At 36.6% G+C, this 21,613-nt stretch overlaps 1 protein-coding gene across 8 annotated transcripts in view; it reads left to right on the plus strand.

Annotated features, from left to right (window-relative positions):
• RAPGEF6 (Rap guanine nucleotide exchange factor 6) overlaps positions 1-21,613 on the plus strand; it is a 187,576-nt gene that overhangs the window by 14,346 nt on the left and 151,617 nt on the right. For 7 of the 8 annotated variants that reach the window (XM_019422096.2, XM_019422082.2, XM_019422091.2 and 4 more), the window contains exons 2-4: positions 4,393-4,463; positions 6,417-6,473; positions 10,784-10,867. In XM_019422096.2, the coding sequence (XP_019277641.1) occupies positions 4,393-4,463; positions 6,417-6,473; positions 10,784-10,867 (212 nt within the window). The remainder of the gene's footprint in view (positions 1-4,392; positions 4,464-6,416; positions 6,474-10,783; positions 10,868-21,613) is intronic. The other variant, XM_053907510.1, reaches the window with a different exon arrangement.

Here is a 21,613-nt window from a genome sequence, read left to right on the forward strand (position 1 = left end):
GCTACACATGTAACATTTTATATTCAGAGAGAGTTAATCATTCCTATTGTACAGATAATAAAGGTTATGTGATTACTAACAGATAGAGGCGTAATTTGAATCCAAGGCTGTCTCCAAGTTCCCAGGTTTTTAACCACACTGTCTTCAGCCTAACATTGATTTGTAGAAGATTCTTCACCATAAGTTTTTATTATATAGACCTGTAGCTGCAGAACATATGTATCTTGAAATTGAATCTGTACTGTCCTTAGGATCCACCCTGAGAGATTTTTCATTGTTAAAATTCCAGGGATGGACTTGCTTTCCAAGTAACAAAGATAATGAATAAAATATCTTGGTTAATGAATGTTGTAGATAATTGATGTTGTATTGAAAGTAGTGTGTGACGAATTAAGCATATCATAGATAAGAAATTTGTTATTTGTAGAGTTGAAGAAACAAAAAGCCTTCCAGTTTGAGTTTTCTAAATTTTGTTTGGGTTTCTAAGCATGTGTAGAATGGCCGTCAGCAGAATTGAAAGGTGGGATTATTCTAGGAGCAGCACACTGGTTGGCACAAAATTGAGGAAGGCGCGACCTCTTAATTTTAAGTGTATACATAAAAGGGTCATTAATTCCTCATACAGAGCTGCAAATAGGAATTAATATATCATTTAAAAATGATATTGAAAACCAGTAGAATGTACGTACAATGAATGCATTAGGTATGGATTGTTTGAAGAGTGTAAAAAGACTTCTGCCTTCTTGTATGATGGCAGTGTTACCACCCACCTCAGTTTGCTCATGTTCATTCACATAACTGGCTTGGAGAGTATGGTTGATCTGTTTTCCGAAATACTGAGTCATCACTACTGCCTCATCATTTTTTGCCCAAGTGGAACCCATTATTTTATTACCTAATCCAGAGCTGATATTTGTTCTTCTCATAGCCTTGGTTAATTTCTGCAGTATGTTATTTTAGTTACAGAACAGGTGGCACATTCTGGTGTTGCTGATCTGGAATGTCATGACTTCCCTCTTTCAGACTCAGTAGAGCAGCTTTCAAGTACTGTAGATTAATTCCTCCTTGAATCTAGCATTTAAATTATTTACTACCAAGAAATATCTGTGAGACTTTTAACCTGTCTCTGTCAAGTTTGTTTCTACTTTCTCTATCAGCTTTTATTGATCTTCAGCACACCACGCCTAGTAATAATAATACCTCAAGCCTGTGTCAGAGGTAATTGGTACAAAAACTACGCAAGAAACCAGAGCATGTGGCTGGTTCATTCGTTAAGAGCATGATAGGATGATCAGTACTCAACTTAAGACGCAAAGGACACCTTCTATAGGTTTCCAGAACATAATTTATATCTGTGTAACAGTCTTGTGTTCTGCAAACTCTAGCCACTTTGTTGTCCCTAGACTGCCAGCTCCTTCTCCACAACTAAAGATACCAGCAGACGGTAAGGTATCATCATTATATGAATCATTTCGTTTGTCCTCTGTCAGATGTTAAACAGTCTTTTGTTTCCTGATGTCTTACCTCATGAAAAATGTATATCATATATTCATTTTGATCTTTAGTTCTTTACGGTGGAAGATAAGTCCAATTCCCCTTTAGTCTATGTTGACCTAAAGTTGAAGTCCCAACAGTTGGTCAGTAGGAGATGTCCTGAAATGCCCCTGATCGCTGCACACCTAAAAGTGGTAGGCCTTTGCCTCCTCATAGAATTTATTGCCCACTTTCTGGAGTATTAACATGTTATAAGGACTCCAGGGTACCAGCCTCCTCATGGTTATTCTCTTGTTCATTCTGTCCACTCAGCAAGATACCATCTCTGTAATGGGTCAGAAGGTCTAGATGTTTTCAGACTGTATTATGGTAGAGAATTAGAGAGTTAAAATAGTCCTAAGGGAAAACTGTAAGTTAATGTTGTCCCACATGAATGCAAAGTGTTTCTGATGATTTTTTGTTATTTATTTATTATTATTATTTTTTAATGTTTATTTATTTTTGGGAGAGAAAGAGAGTGTGAGCCGGGGAGGGGGAGAGAGAGAGGGAGACACAGAATCTGAAGCAGGCTCCAGGCTCTGAGCTGTCAGCACAGAGCCCAACACGGGGCTCAAACCCACGAACCATGAGTTCATGACCTGAGCTGAAGTCAGACGCTTAACCAACTGAACCACCCAGGCACCCCAAGTTTTTGTAATTTAAATGGAAAAGAATATAGTCACCAAATCAATACCCGAGGCTTAATAAGTTCTAACAACTATGTTATGTTGAGAATATTGGTTGCCATTTGGTTAAGTCTCTGGCAGTATCCAGTCATTTTTTAAATATACATCTTTTTTGTGAAGATGATAATATGAGATAGACCCCCACCCCAAATACTTTAAGTCTTTACTGATGGCACTAGTCTTTGCTGTCCTTTCCCTCTCTGCAAGCAATATTGTCATTTATTTACTATCTTGTTCTGGAGAATGGGCAATTTCAGAGGTTTCCTGTTGGCTTTTTGCACTGTGACTGCTTATACCACATAGGTCCTGGACCCATTGTGGGGGTTATTCTAACTAACAAGTATATGCATTTTAATCATAAACACACGTAGTGAAGAGAGACTATTAGATGGGTCTGTAGGCTCAGTGAGTTCACTCTGGGCCAGACTTTTGCTGGAATGCTATTTATTACCTCAGTTCAGAAGGTTCTGGCTGGGAGGTTGGTTCTTTTGCTTCACAGAACTGCCAACTGGGATCTTTCTCTTAGTTCCATTCATTTAGTAGCTACACTGTTTCAAGACCTTGCTTACATATCTGATGCCTTGGTGCTCTTCCATGTGGCCTTTGTTTATCCATGAGGTTAGTGGGCTTCCTCACAACACTGGTGGTCTTAGGACACTTGAATCTTAGAAGTTACACATCCTTACTTCTTTTGATGAGAACAAATCACAGGACCAGCCAGGTCCACGGGGAAGGCATGTAAGATTCCAGTTTTTGATGGGGGGTGGGGGCAAGGAGTGATAAGGTCCTATTGCAAAACAGCCTATAGGATAAGAAATACCATTGTAGCCATCTTTGGAAATACAGTTTACCATATCACTACTCTGTCTGCTGTCTTCATGAATTTTATAGACCTTCCTCATTTGTTAGGGTTTTTCCTTTGAACTTATCCTTTATATATACATAAAAATCTAATTCACTCCCATTTTCTCAAGGATTTACAGACGTGTGGTCATTGACTCCATCATGGTTAATTGCTGCTTGTAATTTTTAGAATCAAAGATTATTGCTGTTTTAGTGGCTCCATGTTTTCTTAGTAATCCATTAAAATAGAAGTTGTCTGAGGTCTGTGTTTGGGAGCAGTCTGTCCTGGTATAAAGTCATTGTTCTTAGGAGAAAATAATGAGGTACGTTTTACATAAGAAAATTTAAGGTTGTTTATAATCACTGTGCACCAAAATTCTGCATAAGTGGTAAAGTACACCATTCTGTCAGGACTTTGGACTGCTCCCACATTCTCCCTTTAATCTGTCTCTCTTCTTAGCTGAGGTTATACTATATTATCTTCAGACTTTCAATAGCTAGTTATCTGAGGGCTAGAGAAAGGTGCCCTTCCTTGTTCACAGAGTGAGCAGTAAGGTTGTCCCACTGGACTATTTATTGTTTGTTTATTTGTTGATTAATAATCACTTTGAGCCTCTTTAGAAAGAGATTTTTTAGAAAGTCATATTTAGTAAGAATGTTGACAAACTGGGTCATGTCTATAGGAGGTCAGCCAGGGTACTTTTAAAGATTTGGAACCTGCAGGGGCGCCTGGGTGGCTCAGTGAGTTGAGTGCTTGACTCTTGATTTTGACTCAGGTCTTGATCCCAGGGTTGTGGAATCGGGCCCTGTGTCGGACTCTGCACTGAGTATGGAGCCTGCTTGAGATTCTCTCTCTCTTTCCCTCTGTCCCTCTCCCCTGCTTGCTCTCTCTCTGCCTAAAATTTAAAAAAAAAAAAAAAAAAAAAAAAATCTGGAATCTGCCAATACTGAAACTGCATTATCTGGAGAAAATAATAATTATAATACTTAAGATGATACAATAGTTCCTTTTGAATAGTTGGATGTCATTGAGCAAGAAGGGTTACATCTGTTTAGAAATGAAATAGACTTTCATATGAAATAATGAGTTTTTGATTTCTGGCATTGTGTGAGTACAGGCTGTCTGTCCTACTGAAGGGGGAGGGAGGTTCCTGTATGAGTAGAGGTAACTCTTATCTTTTCAGATTTATTTTAATTCAGATTTTATTAGTCTTCCTATAGTTAAGGGTTCTGTCATAAATGGTTGCTTAAAATCACAATTGTGGGGTGTTAAGATATCTTGAAAGATATATTTGAAAAATAATCTAATTTTTTTTTTTCTGTTCACCAGGATTTAAATACTATTTATTCTTATCTTCATGGAATGGAAATACTATCAAATCTCAGGGAACATCAGCTTAGGTAAGTGCGATGCTGTGTTTTAAAAGCTTGTGCTATGGAGTTATTCAAATGAGTTTGGATAGATCATTGTAGGGGCCACATGATTTGGGGGCTTTTTTAGGATAAGCATAGAAATTTCTGCTTTCTCATCACAGTTTTTCTTAACTATGGAACCTTGAGCAAATCTTAACATGTAAGCTATAGTTTTGTCTTCTGTAAAATAGGGACGATAAGATTATCTTTGTTACAGTGTTTTGAGGGTAACATGAGAATAACTACCTGAAGCAAAGCATAGTGTTCAGTATTTGCTAGCCAGTGAAAACAAAGCTGTTTACTTTCTGTAGTTCTTTTTGATATTTATTAGGTCATATGTTTAGGATAGGCAAAGTATGATGTAGTGTATGAAAGTGGACGGATCAGGACTCTCGACTTGGTATGAGCCCCTGTGAACAGGACCCATAAATTTTCTGAACCTTATTTTCCTACTCTGTAAAATAAATTTTCTGTCCTGCTACCTTATGTCATTGTCGTTATATTTATAAAAACACTTTTGAGTTTTGTAAAGCACCTAACTTTGCATATCAAAATTTAGAGTGTGTTTTCCTTCCATGACCAGCTTATCCGTTACTTTTTCTGATCATTCTTTAAGTTTCTGTTTAAGGGCCAGATTAGATTGCTAAAATATAATTGTTAGAGTTTATTTTCTTTCTTTCTTTCTTTCTTTCTTTTTTTCTTTCTTTCTTTCTTTCTTTCTCTCTCTCTCTCTCTCTCTCTCTCTCTCTCTCTCTCTCTTTCTTTCTTTCTTTCTTCTGTTTATTTATTTTGAGAGAGATTGAGAGACCGAGTGTGAGAGGGGAAGAGCAGAGAGAGAGAGAGAATCCCAAGGAGCCTCCACACTGTTAGTGCAGAGCCCGAGATCTAATCCCAAGGAGCCTCCACACTGTTAGTGCAGAGCCCGAGATGTCACAGACTGTGAGATCATGACCTGAGTGGAAGTCAACTATGACCTGAGCTGACGCTTAACCAACTGAGCCACCTAGGTGCCCCTGGGTTTATTATTGTCTATTTTATGTATAACGTAATTCAGATGTCAGCATATGTATGGAAGAAGCGTGCTGAAAACTAGAGCATTTAGTAACACTAAAAACATTTTTAATGAATTTTTGTAATGTTTATGTATTCAACAGACTTTGTATGTATGCTTCTGCCAGTAATTTCTTTTATTTTTATTTTTAAGATAGAGAAAGAGAGCATGAAGGGGTAAGGGGGGGCAGATAGAAAGAGAAAGTCTCAGGCTTGGAGCACAGTGCAGGGGGTTTGATCCCATGACCCTGACCTGAGCCAAAATTAAGAGTGAGACACTCAACCGACTGAGCCACCCAGGCGCCCCTCTACCAGTAATTTCTTTCTTCCTTTTTTTTTTAAATTTTCTTTAATGTTTATTTATTTTTGAGAGAGAGAGGGAGAGGCAGAGTGTGAACGTGGGAGGAACAGAGAGAGAGTGAGACACAGAATCTGAAGCTGGCTCCAGGCTCTGAACTGTCTGCACAGAGCCCAACGTGAGGCTCGAACTCACGAGCTCTGAGATCATGACCCAACAAGCTGTAGTTGGACGCTTAACTGACTGAGCCACCCAGGTGCCCCACTTCTACCAGTAATTTCTTAACCTGATTCAGTAGTGAATCAGACAAATGTGTATTTTTCCATAATAGAAAAGGAAAATTATGCAGTGTGAATTAGCAGGTTATAGAATATACATAAGAGATTTTGTTTGTTGCCACTTAATATTATCCAATGGATGTTTTCGAAAATACTGCATTTGATGACCCTATTTCTAAATTCTTGTAGTTGAGTGAAGAAGTTAGTGGTAGATACAATCATTGTCTACTGAAGTATATAATTATAACACTATTTTTCAAACAAAATTGAAGATAAAATAATTTTAAATTTTTGACTTTTTTTTTAATATGTTAGATTAATGTCTGCAAGAGCACGCTATGAGAGATACAGTGGCAATCAAATTCTTTTTTGGTAAGTATTTTCTTAACTAACTTAAACTAATAGCTTTAATATTTAAATTTTGACTTTTAGCATTGAAATTCATTTGATTTGGAAGGAATTTATTTACAGCAGATTGTAATATATTCATACACTGAAATAGAATGTGCATGTAATGTTTACAGTGCAGTGAAGTTTAATAAATACATATAATATTATGTATTAATAACTAATACACAACTGAACAGAGAGAACCTATCTGCTCTCCCGAGGCTCTAGTCAGCTCTCTTAGAAAGGTAATCCATTTCTGACTTATAGCACCATAAATTAGTTTTACCTCTTTTTGAAGTCCACTTAGATAAAAATATTTGGGTCAGGCTTTTTTTACTTGACACATGTCTAAGATTTTTCCATGTTTTTACTTTAGTCTTTTTGCACTGCTTTGCACCCTGTGTGAAAATAACACAATTCGTTTATCCTGTCTACTGTTGATAGATATTAGGGTTGTTTCCAGTTTTTTCCTTTTGTAGATAGTAAGGTTTGTATGAGCATTTTGTTCATGTCTTTTTGTGCTTTTATATAGTCATTCCTGAACATTTGAGGGCATATTCTTAGGAATAGAATTATAGGAAATGTGTGTGACCAAATTTAGGAGAATCTGACATTTGAATCTGACTCACATACTTCATTTTATTATCTCATTATGATTTTATTTTACATTTCCATGCTTATTAATAATGAATGATTTTCATGTTTTTGTAGGCTATTTTGATAGCCCTTTTATGAAACCTGATTTGAATTTTTAACCATTTTTTAATTGGGTTTTCTGTAGTTTTTCTGTCAATTAGTAGAAATTGTTTATAAATTCCATATCCTTGTCCCTTGTTGGGATACTTCTATTTCTTGGATCTTCTCCTACTCTGTGGCTTGCCTTTTCACTTTGCTAAAGGCATCTTTTGAAGAGTAGAAATTTCTGACTAATTTTTCTAATTCTGGCTAGTTTTTCTCTTGTGATTAATGCTTTTCATGTCCTATTTAAAAAAGTCTTTCCCGTTCTCAAGATGATGAAACTATTTGTACCTGTTTTCCTTCTAAAAATTTTGGCAGTGGTGAGTTCTTTTATTATATAGATTCACCAGGTATTTTGAGATAGTATTGACTTTAATGTTTCATTACCAGCACATTACATTTACCATTTTTAAAGCATTAAACTGGATTCATAGGAATTTTAATAGCTATTTTCATCTATCTGTTGATCCATTTATTATTAAATGTTTTTCTGCTACGCTTTATGCTTACCTTGGTGTAGAATGGTGTGAAGACACAGTGTTTTTATTGAGCTTATTGTTTAGTCAAGTAGAGAAAATTAATTAAAAGTTACACATATTTAAGTGCTATCAAAAAAAGAAAAGTATAGATAAATAGATCAGTGGAAGAGAATTGAGAGGCCAGAAGTAAACCCTTGTAATTATGAACAGTTTGTTTTTAATGGCCTCCAGGTAAGATCTTTGCATATTGTGGATATAATATGATTGAGGATTAAAAAGGAACCAACCACCAATGTACAATTTATGATGAAGATGTTAAAGCATTTCAAGGAGGTCAGCATAGTTTTTTCAGGAAATAATGCTGTGTTGAGTATTTACTTGCAAAAAGTTAATTTAGACCCTTACCTTACACTATACAAAATTAACACAAAAAATTAATGAGATGTCACTCGTACAGAGCTATTTGAATAGCTACATTAAAAAATGTAGACAGTACCAACTATTGGCACTGATACGGTAACACCTGGAATCCTCATATGTTAGTGATATGGATGTTAAATGGTATAGCCATTGCAGAAAATAGTTTGACAGTTTCCCAGAAAGTCATACAGTTTTACCACTTGTCCCAGTAATTCTACTTTTACTTATTTATGCTAGAGAAATAAAAACACGTGCATACAAAGACTGTACACAGATGTTCTTAGTAGTACTATTTGTATTTCCAGCTTAAAACTGGAAACAATCAAAATGTATCATGAATGGATAAATAAAATGTCATGTATCTGTATAATGGAATACTATTTGGCAGTAAAAAAGGAATAAAGGCAACATGGATTTATAATGCAGCATGGATAAACCTCAAAAACATGCTAAGTGGAAGAAGCAAGACAGAACCTCCACATATTATATGATTCCATTTATATGAACTGTCCAGGAAAGGCAAATCTATGCAGAGAGCATATTATTGGTTAGGAAACAGAAGTGTTCTAAAACCGGATTGTGGTGATCTTTGCACATTTGTTTTAGTTTTCTTGCAAATTGAGTCGTGCACTTCAAATGGGCGAATTTATGGTATTTAAATTTTGCCTTAGTAAAACTTTTATTTTTTAAGTCTATTTATTTTGAGAGAGAGAGACAGAGACCGAGTTGCGGAGGGGCAGAGAGAGGGAGAGGTAGAATCCAAAGCAGCCTCTGTGCTATCAGCCCAGAGGCCGACTCTGGGCTTGAGCTCGCAAACCGTGAGGTCTTGACCTGAGGCCAAGATCAAAAGTCACATGCCACCCAGGCACCACAGCGCTATTTAAAAAATATGAAGAGTTATACAACTCTGTATCTGGTTAATAATAAGATAACTTGCAAAGAATGTGGAAGTTAACTGAAGAATTTAAATTCAGAGGTTGGTAAAGGCAGAGAAAAGAGTGTGTAGTTGATCTTAAGCAACATGGTAGAAAAAGTGAAAGTAAATCAGTGTGTGCAAGCACCTTGATGAAAGAAGAGGAAACAGGAAGAGAAGGTTCTGGAGAATCAGGTGGAGGCCATCTTAAGCGTATTTTGGTCTTTATCTTAGGAGCATCTGAAGCCTTTGAAGATAGAAGATCTGACAACATTAAGTATGCTTTCCTTCCTTGGTCTGGTTCATTCTTTGATTCCTTTTTTGGCCAAAGGAACGAGATAGAATGGCCGACACTAAAGTATTTTACTTTGCTTGGGTTTACTTGTTCAAATGCAGTACGACACCATGCTCTGAGTGTGAAATTTTTTGTAAGGTCTAAACAGTTTCTTATTCATGGGTTGGCATGGTTCTCTTTGTGGTAGGAGTGAAATTCAGGATTTTCTGCATTTATAATAGAATTAATTGATAACTTTGTGACCACTTCAGCTAAGTGAGATAAAAATTGGAGGCTTGTGGTGGCATCCAATTATAACTTAGTTCTGTCTTAATTTTGGGCAGATTGTTTTTTGATTTTATTCTTTCTTGACTTTGTAAGTCCTCTTTCACAAGAGTAAGGAAGTAGAATTTTAAGCAAGGAACCTTAACTAGGAAATTTGCAGCCATCTACATTTTCCCTCAATGAAGATTTGAAGAAATTAAAAAGAATTTTGAAGTGTCTCTTGGAAAGTTGACAAGAATTTTCCCTTCTCATGGTGAGCATTAGGATTGACATAGAAAGCTTACCCTGAGTGCTGTGTGGAATGTTTTGGAAGCCTAGGTTTCTGGATGGAGAAGAGCAGTGTTCGCTGAGGACAGAGAATACTACAAAAAATAGAAGCTTGAAGGAAATAATAGGTAGATTTTGTTGAATTGGAGTTCTCTGTTAGACATTCAAGTTGACATGTCAAGTAGATAGCTAGATAAATAGTTCTCCATGTCAGAGGAATGATTTGTTTTACAGATACTGAAATTTCCTACAGATTGGAATTAATTAAAACCTTAGGTATGGTAAATAAAGATATTTGAGAGGACAGAAAGATAAGTTTATACACTAAGATCTAACAAGATGCTGGGTTTCCATTAGAGATTTAACTAAAATGTTGAGAGACTTGAGTCATCCGGTATTCTTTTATCCCTGAAACACATACAAAAGGTATTTTGTTTGTGTATGTCAGAATAAAATTTAAAAGAAATAGATTATGGTTCACTTTCTAGTTGAGTGAAGATACAATATTGATGAAGTGGTCAATTCCAAATATTGTCTTTAATATATATAAGTTATTAGTATAGGATTTTATGATATGCATGTGTAGCACAGAATTTTAAGTTTTCATATTCATCAAATGTTATCCACTACACAAAATTGGAAAATGTGATGCTAATGATCAAATTAATAAGATTGAGCTAGTAAACATATTCTTCTGAAGTCTGTATCTTAAGATAGTGATTACACTTTTTCCCACGTGAACATAGTCTTATAAGTTGGTACATTTTTTAGCAACAGGCACTATGTCCCAAAATTCCATTAATTTTTAATGATTTGTGATATTAGAATATATTTCATGTTAGGTATTTTGTATTGAATCCATGTAACAGGTGAAATGTGTATGTTTACTTACTCATTAACTTACTTACTTGAACAGTTCAGAAACTGTTGCCCGATGTTGGTATATCCTGCTTTCTGGATCTGTGCTTATGAAAGACTCCATGGTCTTGCCTCCTTGCAGGTATGTTTACATTTGCTGCTTAGAATATATGGCAGGCAACGTTAACATTACAACTTTTTATCTCTCATGGTAAACTGTTTTATGTAGGATGTGTAATTTTTCTAAGTAGGTATCTTATAATTGTGTTTACTTGCTGGTTCTGTAGGAAATAGTAGCAAGCAACCTGTATTTCTTATTTCTGAGGGTGTACTCTTTATGTCTTGACATAGTATCTTCACTTTGATTTGATCTTTAGTTTTATATGGAATTTGTTTGATTTATCTGATGCGTTTTGGATTTGTTGCTAATATTAATGGTTACAGGGAGGGTGATACATGTTAATAGCTAAGAAAATGGTTTTTAGAGTCAAGCAAACTAGGTTAAAGTCCTGATTTATCATTTACTATTTATATGATTTTGTACATATTTTAGTTTCCTTGTCTGTAAAGTGAGTATAATAATAGCACCTACTTTAAGTGTCTCTTTGAGGTTTTTAGCAAGCTCTGCTACTCAAAGTTCTGAACAGAAGTCTGTAAACATTGACCTCCAGAGCCAGACTGCTTGAGTTCATGTCTGTGTTCTACTATTTCTTGGGCAAATTATGTAATCACTCTCCATTTGTAAAATGGGGACAATACTAGAACCTATTTCGTAGGTTACTTTTGAGAAATAAATGACTTAACATATATAAAGCTCTTAGGCTAGTGGCTGGCTATTATAAGTCATTGTTAATTATCACCATCATAATTAATAGGTAAAAGAAGAGAAAGGTGGTTGGAAAAATGGTCACATGGGGTGTTCTTCTAGAATTTGTTCTGTTAGTTCTTAAGATTTGGGGGCTTCATATTAAAATTTGGCGACATTAGGGCACCTGGGTGGCTCCTGTGTCGAGCACCAGGTCGGGCTTTGCTCTGAGTGTGGAGCCTGCTTGAGATTCTCTACCTCTCTCTCCTGCTCATGCGCTCTCTCTTAAAATAATTGGTGGCATAAAAATGTAATTTTTTAGTGACTTTTTTCCAATAATGTTTAGAAGAGATTTTTAGACTTTTGAAGTAAGACTTTTAATTGTAGCTGTTAGTTACAAAACTGTTAAATTTAAATATGAAGGTATAGTCTATTTGATAGATGCTATGGATCATTTGATTTTTTTTTTTTAACATTTATTTATTTTTGAGACAGAGACAGAGCATGAGTGGGGGAGGGGCAGAGAGATTGGGAGGGAGACACAGAATCTGAAACAGTCTCCAGGCTCTGAGTTGTCAGCACAAAGCCTGACGTGGGCTCAAGCTCACGGAGTGCGAGATCATGACCTGAGCTGAAGTCGGATGCTTAACCAGCTGAGCCACCCAGGCACCCCATTGATTTTTGATGCCACTTTTAAATTCCTGTCTTGGAGTCCTGAAACTTTACATGGTTGCCTTTCGATTTAATGAAGTCTGTGCTTCTTGAACCAGTAGAACCAATAGAATAAAACAAAGCATCTGCTATTTTAACAAATAAAATGCAGAGTCGTTCTTGGTTATTTAAGCCTTTTGGCTATTGTTTCTTTTTCCCTGTGTTTCTGAGATTCACATTAATGAATTTGTAATGAGTTAGCCACTGAAACAGGATAAGCTGGAATGATAGAGATTACAGTTAAGTTTTTGGAATATTAGTATTGTTATTTTAAATATTTCCTCTCTTTTGTCTGCTGTGATGAATGGTCAAGAATTTGTTAAGACTTTCTGTAGCCATTAATCAACCACAATAACTCACCGTTATTTATATCAAGACAAGGAAGTATGGGGTGCCTAGGTGGCTCTGTTGGTTAAGCAGTTAATCGTTCACCTTTTGATATTGGCTCAGGTCATGATCTCGTTTTGTGAGATCAATCCCCACATCAGTATTCTTTCTCTACTTCTCTTTCTCTGCCTCTTCCCTGAGCAAACGTGTTCTCTTTCCTTCTCAAAAAAAAAAAAAAAAAAAAAAAAAAAAAAATTAAAAAAAAAAAAGGACAACAAAGCTTAATTTTTTAATAATAGAAATGGGGATGCCTGGGTGGCTCAGTCAGTTAAGTGTCCAACTCTTGGTTTAGGCTCAGGTCATGATCTCAAGTTTCATGAGTTTGAGTTCTGCACTGGCAGCATGGAGCCTGCTTGGGATACTCTCTCTCTCCCTCTCTCTCTCTGCCCCTTCCCTGCTCTTGCTCTCTCTCTCTCTCTCTCTCTCTCTCTCTCAAAGATAAACACTAAAAAAAAATAAGTGACAGAAATGTGTGACATTTTAAACAACAAACTCATGGTACATTAATCTAACCATCATGAACTTCACAAAAAACATTATAGAAGTTTTTTTAATCATTTAAAGGACAGTTCTGGGGACACCTGGCTTGCTCATTTGATAGAGCATGCAGCCCTTGATCTCAGGGTCATGAGTTCGAGCCCCATATTAGGTGTAGAAATTACTTAGAAAAATAAAATTTAAAAAAATAAACATTTCTGGGTAGGGGATGCACATTTTTCATTTGACACATATTTTTTTTTCTTAGGTTTTTTTTTTTTTTAAGCTTTATTTACTTTGGGGGGGGGGAGGAGAGGATCCCAAGCAGGCTCCACACTGTCAGTGCAGAGCCCAATGCAGGGTTTGAACCCATGAACTGTGAAATCATGACCTGAGCCTAAATGAAGAGTTGGATGCTTAACTTACTGAGCCATTTTTGTAATAGGTCATTGTAGGGTGATTGTTAGACTTAATAATCAGTGCAGATAAATTTAGAACATGCTTAGCATATATGAAGTATTAAGTAATTTTTGGCTTCTCAATATTATTATAGCATAGTAACATTGGGATATAGTTATTATGATACCAACAGAATATGAGCACTGCTTAGTATACGAAGAATGATAGTAGCATTTTAGTTCATAAAAGTATAGCTTATTCTATTAAAAATATTTGATATTCCCTGCATTAGTCAGGAGACAGAAACCACACAGTAATTCGAACATGGACAGTTTAATTTAAGAGATTAGGCACTAAGAAGGGTAAAGGAGCTAAGGGAGAGTACCCCAGTAAAGAACAAATTTGGCAGGGGGGCCCTCTCCCCATGATTTCAGATTTTGTTGGAAGTATGTTAGTTGTAGCCCCAGTAGGTAGTGGAGAACTTCACTGGGTTGCCTGTGCCAGACCTCGTCCTCAGTCATAGGGTCAGGGCTGGCAGGAAGGGAACTGCTGACCAGGACTGACCAGAGAACTTCCCCTCCCCCTGCTAGGGTGTGGTTGGGCCCCGAGGCTGGGGACAGGACCTCCTTTGTCTTGACACACGCACACACTGGTGCACTTCTCCCTTCCCTTCCCCTTGAGAAAGACAATTTTTCTATTGCATTGTTCTTCTGCTAGCACCCTCTACTGACAAAGCTTTAACATTTTCAGCTGGCAGAAGGATAGCGTTAACTGAATCTAGATCCTTTATTGGAAAGTAGATTTGAAACAGCATGAATGTATTTCCAGTTGAAAGGCAGTGGATAACTGGCACAGTCCACTCTGAGTTCCTTAGCTTCTACATGGATGCTTCTAAACAAATTTGAACTCCCATCCAACAACAAAACAACTCTGTTGTCACCTTAAAAGATACAACTGTCTTTCGTACCAGTGAAGAATTTCTTACCTTTTCCCTAAAATAAGGAATTGCACAGTCCTAACAATCATTACTGGTTATATGAATTATATAGTGCATCACAGTGCTTTTGAAAATTCTGTTAACCAAAGACTAAAGTTCGCTTCCACCAAACTATACTTAAATAAGGGAAACAGAGGGAAGAAGAAAATGGTTAACATTTACATAAATACAGACATAAATGCAATAAACAAAGGAAAAATCCATATTTCGTATTTCTCTGATTGGTCACATGGCTGTAATTGGTACCTCTGGCTTCCTTCTTTAGCTACCCATTCAGTACTTCTGCCCTCAGCCAGACATTCATCCGTTCTGCATCCTTTACCTGATGATGTTAACAAAATCTTCATTTCTGATGGGTCCTTAAATGTCCTGCTCTGTTGTGTTGGTGGTGGTAGTTTTCCATAACCTTTGAATAGTGGACATGGCAGTACAAGGAGCCTAAGGGAATCCCCCCATTTTGTGCAGCAACTCAGTTTGTGCTTGTGATTGCGATTGCGATCAATTACTCAGGCCTTTAGAGTAACCCCTTCCCCTGCCTGTTGGTTCATTGGCCAGGTGAAAGTATCTAATTCAGTGGAACCATTGTGTTTCCTCATAGAAGCAATCTTCTTTTGGGCACTAGGACTCAAAACCAGAACAAAGTTTTTTGGATGGGCAGCAAAAATTCTGAATGAGTTACTAGGTATAGTAGTGAGAAGAGCCGCTCTTACTTCCATGCCTTGAATATCAGATCTGTGTATTCTGGTTATTGGGGGAGACAGAAACCCTTGCTGTACATAGGCTGTTGCAAAATGAGTGCCTTGATCAAAAATAGTGTTGTCTAGAGTGCCAGGATGGTAGAGCAGGCATTTTGTGAGCCCATGGATAGTGGTGCTGGCAGAAGCATTATGGATGTGGAATGTAGATCATTTCCAGAATATGTGTTTATTCCAATGAGGAGAAATACCTGGCTCTTCCATGACAGGAAAGTTCACTGTAAATAATCTGGCCCTAGGTGGCTGGCTGGTACCCATAAGGAGACTTTCTGTTAATCTCTCATGTTGGCAGATTAGGTTCCTAGCAGTAGCATTAGCAGTTAAGCGCTGCATATTCTCCATCTCTGCCACCATGGCCACTGTATTCATGGGCCCATTGAACAAGCACTGGTGTGGCTGAGGGAAGAGTTTGGTTGACTTCCACAGAGTGTGGCATTTTAGTCACCTCATTATTAAAGCCTCCTTCACGGTGGATGCCTTTCAGGCATTCATATGAGATACAGGTATATTGAAAGTCTATGCCCATTCTGAAAGAAGTCCTTCTACATACCACTTCCCAGACTTTTTGTTACCAATCTTCCTTTCAATCCTATTCGTTCCTGGTCCCTAACCTTTCAGCCATACCATTAGTAACTTCCCTTGAATCTCTTTTGATCAATAATTCCGGCCATCTCTAAATCCATAAAAAAGGACAACTAAATGTATTGCTTGTAATTCTATTCCCTAGGTCAATTTTCCTTTACCATCTTCCTTGGGGGTTATGTCTGAGTGACCTCTTGGCTGTCCACTTTTGGGTGCAGACCCATTGATAAAACAGGCTCACAGTTTTTCTTTTTCTGTCAGCTGGTCATAAGGAATTCCCTAGGTAGCCATAAGCATAGATTGAGGTAGAGGAGACACTGCAATAGGAGTTGATGTTGGAGTCTGATCTACCTACCAGCTCTTGGGTAAATTCAGTTTCTTATTTTCCATAATAGATGGCTATTGCCCTTCCTGGTACTTGTGCCTAACTATGCAGTTCATTATAGGAAGTTCGGGCAGCATTGTCATCTGATGTCCTGTGGTTAGTCATCAGCGTCTGCTAAGGCCCAGTAGCAAGCCAGAGCTTGTTTCTCAAAAGGATAATAGTTATTTCCAGAGGAGATCATAAGTGTTTCAGAAATTGTAGACATCTGCACTATCATTCTCATATTAGTGCTTGGGAGAGTTTCTGTAGAGCATCTGTGTTTGCCATGGACCCTATACGTACCATTAGATGTGCAGGTTCATAAGACTGCAATGGTTCAGTGGCTTATCCTCCATTTTGAATTCGCTTACAGCCTTGTGGGTGACGCTGAAAATGGGTCAAAGTAGCACACTCAGTATATGTTACCTCTAGAATCAAAAAACCAACCAAGCATTGTGCCTTTTCTCTCTCTCTCTCTCTCTCTCTCTCTTTTTTTTTTTTTTTGTTTGGTTGATGGCATGAGATACAGCAAGTTGTGTTTCACTTTGGAGGGGAAATTTTGTGTCCCAAATTATGGAATTCTCAGAAACTTCACTGAGGGCAGGACATTCGAAATTTTATATGTATTTTAAATCAGTAAAGTATTTATTTACAATTTACTGTGAACTAAGTATATAAGTAAAAAATCAAGTCTGAAATGTAAATGTCTTCTGAAATGAATTTAGTCTCTTTCTGGAATTGAGTTCACTTTATAGTTGCTACAGTAAAATCTGTAAGCTCAAGAAAGCCAGGACTGGGGCAATTGAGTGGCTTAGTCGGTTGGGTGTCCCACTTCGGCTCAGGTCATGATCTCATGGTTCATAGGTTCAAGCCCCGCATCAGGCTCAGAGCCTGGAGCCTGCTTCAGCTTCTGTGTCTCTCTCTCTCTCTGCCCCTCCCCCACTCATGTGCACGCATGCGTGCACGCTGTCTCTCCCTCTCTCAAATATAAATAAACATTAAAAAAATTTTAAATAAAAAAAAAGCAAGGACTTTATTTGTGATTTTTAAATAAAATTTAATGCGTGTATTTATTCATTCAAACATTAATTTATGGTGCAAATAAGTATTGTCATCTCTCTATAAGACTCTACCCTTAAGACAAAATACTGATTTACTTTGGTTTGGGATGACTCCCTTGTTTGAAAAGGGTCTGTTTGGCCTGTAAAGAAAACTTTCTTGGGGAAACAGTTGTGACAATGGATTCTACAGATCAGCAGGATTAGTTAGGCTTAGAAGAAGGGAACCAACATTGAAGTCAGAGAATATCTCCAGTAGTAGGGCATTAATTCATATAGCAAACACTTAGTGCCTACATGTGTCAGGCACACTGCTAGTCTTGGGTTGGTAAAGTTATCACCTGTAAATAGCATTGTAAATAGTAGTGTTCTTTTTTTTTTTTTTTTTTTTTTTTTTTTTTTTTTAAATTTTTTTTCAACGTTTTTTATTTATTTTTGGGACAGAGAGAGACAGAGCATGAACGGGGGAGGGGCAGAGAGAGAGGGAGACACAGAATCGGAAACAGGCTCCAGGCTCCGAGCCATCAGCCCAGAGCCTGACGCGGGGCCCGAACCCACGGACCGCGAGATCGTGACCTGGCTGAAGTCGGACGCTTAACCGACTGCGCCACCCAGGCGCCCCAATAGTGTTCTTTTTTTAAAGACACACTTTTAAGATAGTTTTTTGAAGTAAATTTGTACCATTCAAAAGTGAAAACAGTAGAACAAGAGGTATTTTAAATATTATTATTCCCACTTTCAGTGTCCTCCACACCATTTAACCCATTTACATAGATAACTAACTACATTTATTAAAATCTTCGTGGGTTTTTTTTTTTTAAATACATATGTGAGTAAGAAAATTTTTTTTTTTTTTTTTTTTTTTCTATTTCTGACCTAATAGGAACCTAATGTGCATATCAGGGAGTTACTGTAATTTCTTGAACATTTGCCTATTTACTACCCAGAACAAGAATTTGAACATTGTCAGCACCCTAGAAGCAGCCTGCAGTCTTTCCTCAAATCAACTTTCCTACTCCCCCCACCACCCAAAGTTACTATTTTTTGAGGTTTTAATTAGTCTTAGGTATCTGTAGAGTTTTAGCCTGATGATACATATACCTAAACACCGTAGTTTGGTTTTTGTTTACTTTTGAACTTGGTGTTAATGTAATCATACAGTATTCTTTTGTGTATGGCTTCTTCGAGCCAGTGTTGTTTATGAGATGCATCTATGTAGTTAGAGTTAATTCATTTTTCTTTATTAGCATTACATTTTATAGTTGAGGGCTGTTACTAGGAAAGCAGCTGTGAACATTCTTATACATTAGATGCACATGGGCATGAATTTATGTAGGGTACACCTCGCAGAGAATTGATGGCTCACAGGATGTGTCTATGTTCATATGAACAACATATACATACTGTTGATTACAAGTTATATTCCAAAGCGAATGTACTAATGTACACACTCTGACCAGCATTGTGTGAGAATTTCTGTTGTTCCACATCCTCACCAACATTTGGTATTGTCGAGCTTTTTATTTTTTATCCTGATACATTTCAGTTACTCTGTTGAATTTATATACTTCATTATAGTTTTGATTTGCATGTTACTGATTGCTAATGAGTACATTTTTATTTGAATAATCTTTTTGTTTTTCAGGCGCATCTTCAAATCCATTGCCCATTTTTGTAATGCATTGTCTTTTTGTTCCTGAGATGTAGAAGTTCTCTATATATCCTGAATAAGCATCTTTGCTTGGTTATTTTTGTTGGAAAATATTTTCCTTGTGTCTTGTATTGTTCATTCTCTTAGCAATGTCTTTGGATGAATGAAAGTTCTTAACTCTAATACAGAGCAATTCAGTCTTTTTCTTTTTGTCTTCTTTGCTTAAGAAATGTTTATGGTACCTGCAGTCATGAAGATATTTTTCTTTATTATTTTCTAGCACTTTCTTGTTTTCCTTCTACATTTACGCCTATAATTTACTTAAAATGGATTTTTTTTTAATGTTTATTTATTTATTTTGAGAGAGCATGACCAGAGGAGGGGCAGAGAGAGGGGGAGAGAATCCCAAGCAGTCTCCACACTGTCAGTGCAGAGCCCGTTGCTGGCTTGATCCCAGGAACCGTGAGATCATAACCTGAAACAAAATCAAGAGTCGGGTGCTTAACTGACTAAGCCACCCAGGTCCCCTGCTTAGAGTGGATTTTTGAGTATGATAATGTTGCATGGTTTTCCATATGGATTCCTATGTATCCTTTTCCCATTCTTGTTGAATGCCACATTTTTTTTTTTTAAATAAACAAATATCCACAGATGTGCCTGTTTCTGGGCTTCTAATCTCTTCCATTCGATTTTGTTCATACCTGCTTGAATACCACACTGTTGTAATTACTATAGCTTTATAATGTGTCTTGAAGTTTAATAGAGAAATTATTTATGAGAAACTGCTAAACTCCATTCCATAGCCGTTGTACCATTTTAAAATCCCACTGGCAGTGTATAAGAGTTCTTTTGCTCTTTCTACATAGTCACAAACATGTGATTGTCAGTCTTAGAGTTTAGCTATTCTAGTCACTGTGAAGTGGTTTTAATTTTAATTTTCCTGCTTGGTGATACTGAGCACTTTTTCTTGTGCTTACTGGTTGTGGCTTCCTCTATATTCTTTTGTGAACTGCCTATTAATTTTTTTTTTTTTTTGCCTGTTTCAAAGCTGAGCTGTTTGTCTTTGTTATTTTGTAGGAATCTTTAATACATTCATGCTGCAAGGTGACAGGTTTTGCACACATTTTATCTCATTTGGTCGCTTGCGTTTTTATTTTCTTAATTTTTTAAACAACTTTATTAAGGTATAATTGTAGACTAAACTGTGCATGTTTAAAATAGTTTGGTAAGTTTTGGTGTATGCATACACCTGTAAAACTAGTGCTGTAATAAAGCTAATGAACATATCCATCACTCCCCCCCTCACCCCACCCCAGATTGCTCATGCCCCTTTGTAAACTTTTTCTTTCATCCGTCCTTGCTCCCTTGGTCCCCAGGGATTATTAATTACTATTATTATTTTTTTGGTCACTATAGATTACATTTTCTACAATTTTATACGAAGTGAAACATAAAATATATACTCTTGTCTAGCTTTTCACACTAAAATTACTTTGAGATTTATCCATGTTGTGATATGTATCACTATTTCAATATTTCATTTCTTTTTTCTTTAAGTCACTATACTATACATTTGATCACCAGAAGTCACTACTGTTGTATCTGCACATTTGTTTGCTTTGACCTTCATCACTGTAATTCCTTCTCCCCTGAGTACCTGGCAACCACCATTTTAGTCTTTATTTGAAATCAGGTTTTAAAAAAAAGTTTTGGAACTCTCCATGTGACACCATATAGTATTTGTCTTTCTGTGCTCTGTATGGTTTATTTCATTCAGCATAGTGCCCTTAGTGTTCATCTGATTTCCTTTTTATTGCAGTATTCTCTTGTATGGACCACTCTTTGCAGTTCAGCTACTGGTAGACATTTGGGTGGTTTTCTGTTTTTGATTATTTTGACTTATGGTGCTATCAACATTTGTGTACAATCTTTATGTGAACATACGATGTCTTATCTTTTGAGTAAATACATGGGAAGAGAATGGATTATAACCCGTCATGTGTACACATACTTTCATTTATTTTGGGCATATAAGTATATATTTTGGAACGGCTAGATTATGGGGTAGAGGGATACTTAACCTCTTAAAGTGCCATATTCTTCTAAAGTTGTGCCATTTTACATTCCCACCAGCAATATATGAGAATGCCTGTATCACCTCCTCACGAACACTTGTTAAGGTCAATCTTTTTAAGTTACATGTCTTCGTGGGTATGTGATAGTATCTGATGGTAGTTTAAATTTACATTTCCCTAAAGACTAATGATTGTGAGCATCTTTTCATGTACTTATTTGTCAGTTATATATCTTTTGTGAAGTGTCTTTTTGAATCGTTTGCCCTTTTGGGAGGGGCAGGTAGAGTTGTACAATTTCTTATTTTTTGGTTATAGAAGTTCCTTACGCTTTTCACAAGTCCTTTAACAGATATGTGCCACACACATATTTTCTTCACTCTGTGGATTGCTTTTCAGAGGGCAGAAGAACTTAATTTTGATAAAACTCAATTTATCAGGTTTTTTTCTTTAATGGATTATAGTTATGTTGTTGTAGGTAGAAAATCTTTGATTACACATAATTTTTAAATAATTTTTTCTGTAAGTTTTTTAGTTTCAGATTATGCTATGATAGGTCTGTGATCTATTTGTGTCTAGTTTTTTACATAGTGTATGATATGTGGATCTCATTTCATACCTATACATACT

This window comes from Panthera pardus, unplaced genomic scaffold, assembly GCF_024362965.1.
Source record: "Panthera pardus isolate Hobbes unplaced genomic scaffold, ASM2436296v1 HiC_scaffold_2, whole genome shotgun sequence".
In the NCBI taxonomy this organism is placed as follows: Eukaryota; Metazoa; Chordata; class Mammalia; order Carnivora; family Felidae; genus Panthera; species Panthera pardus.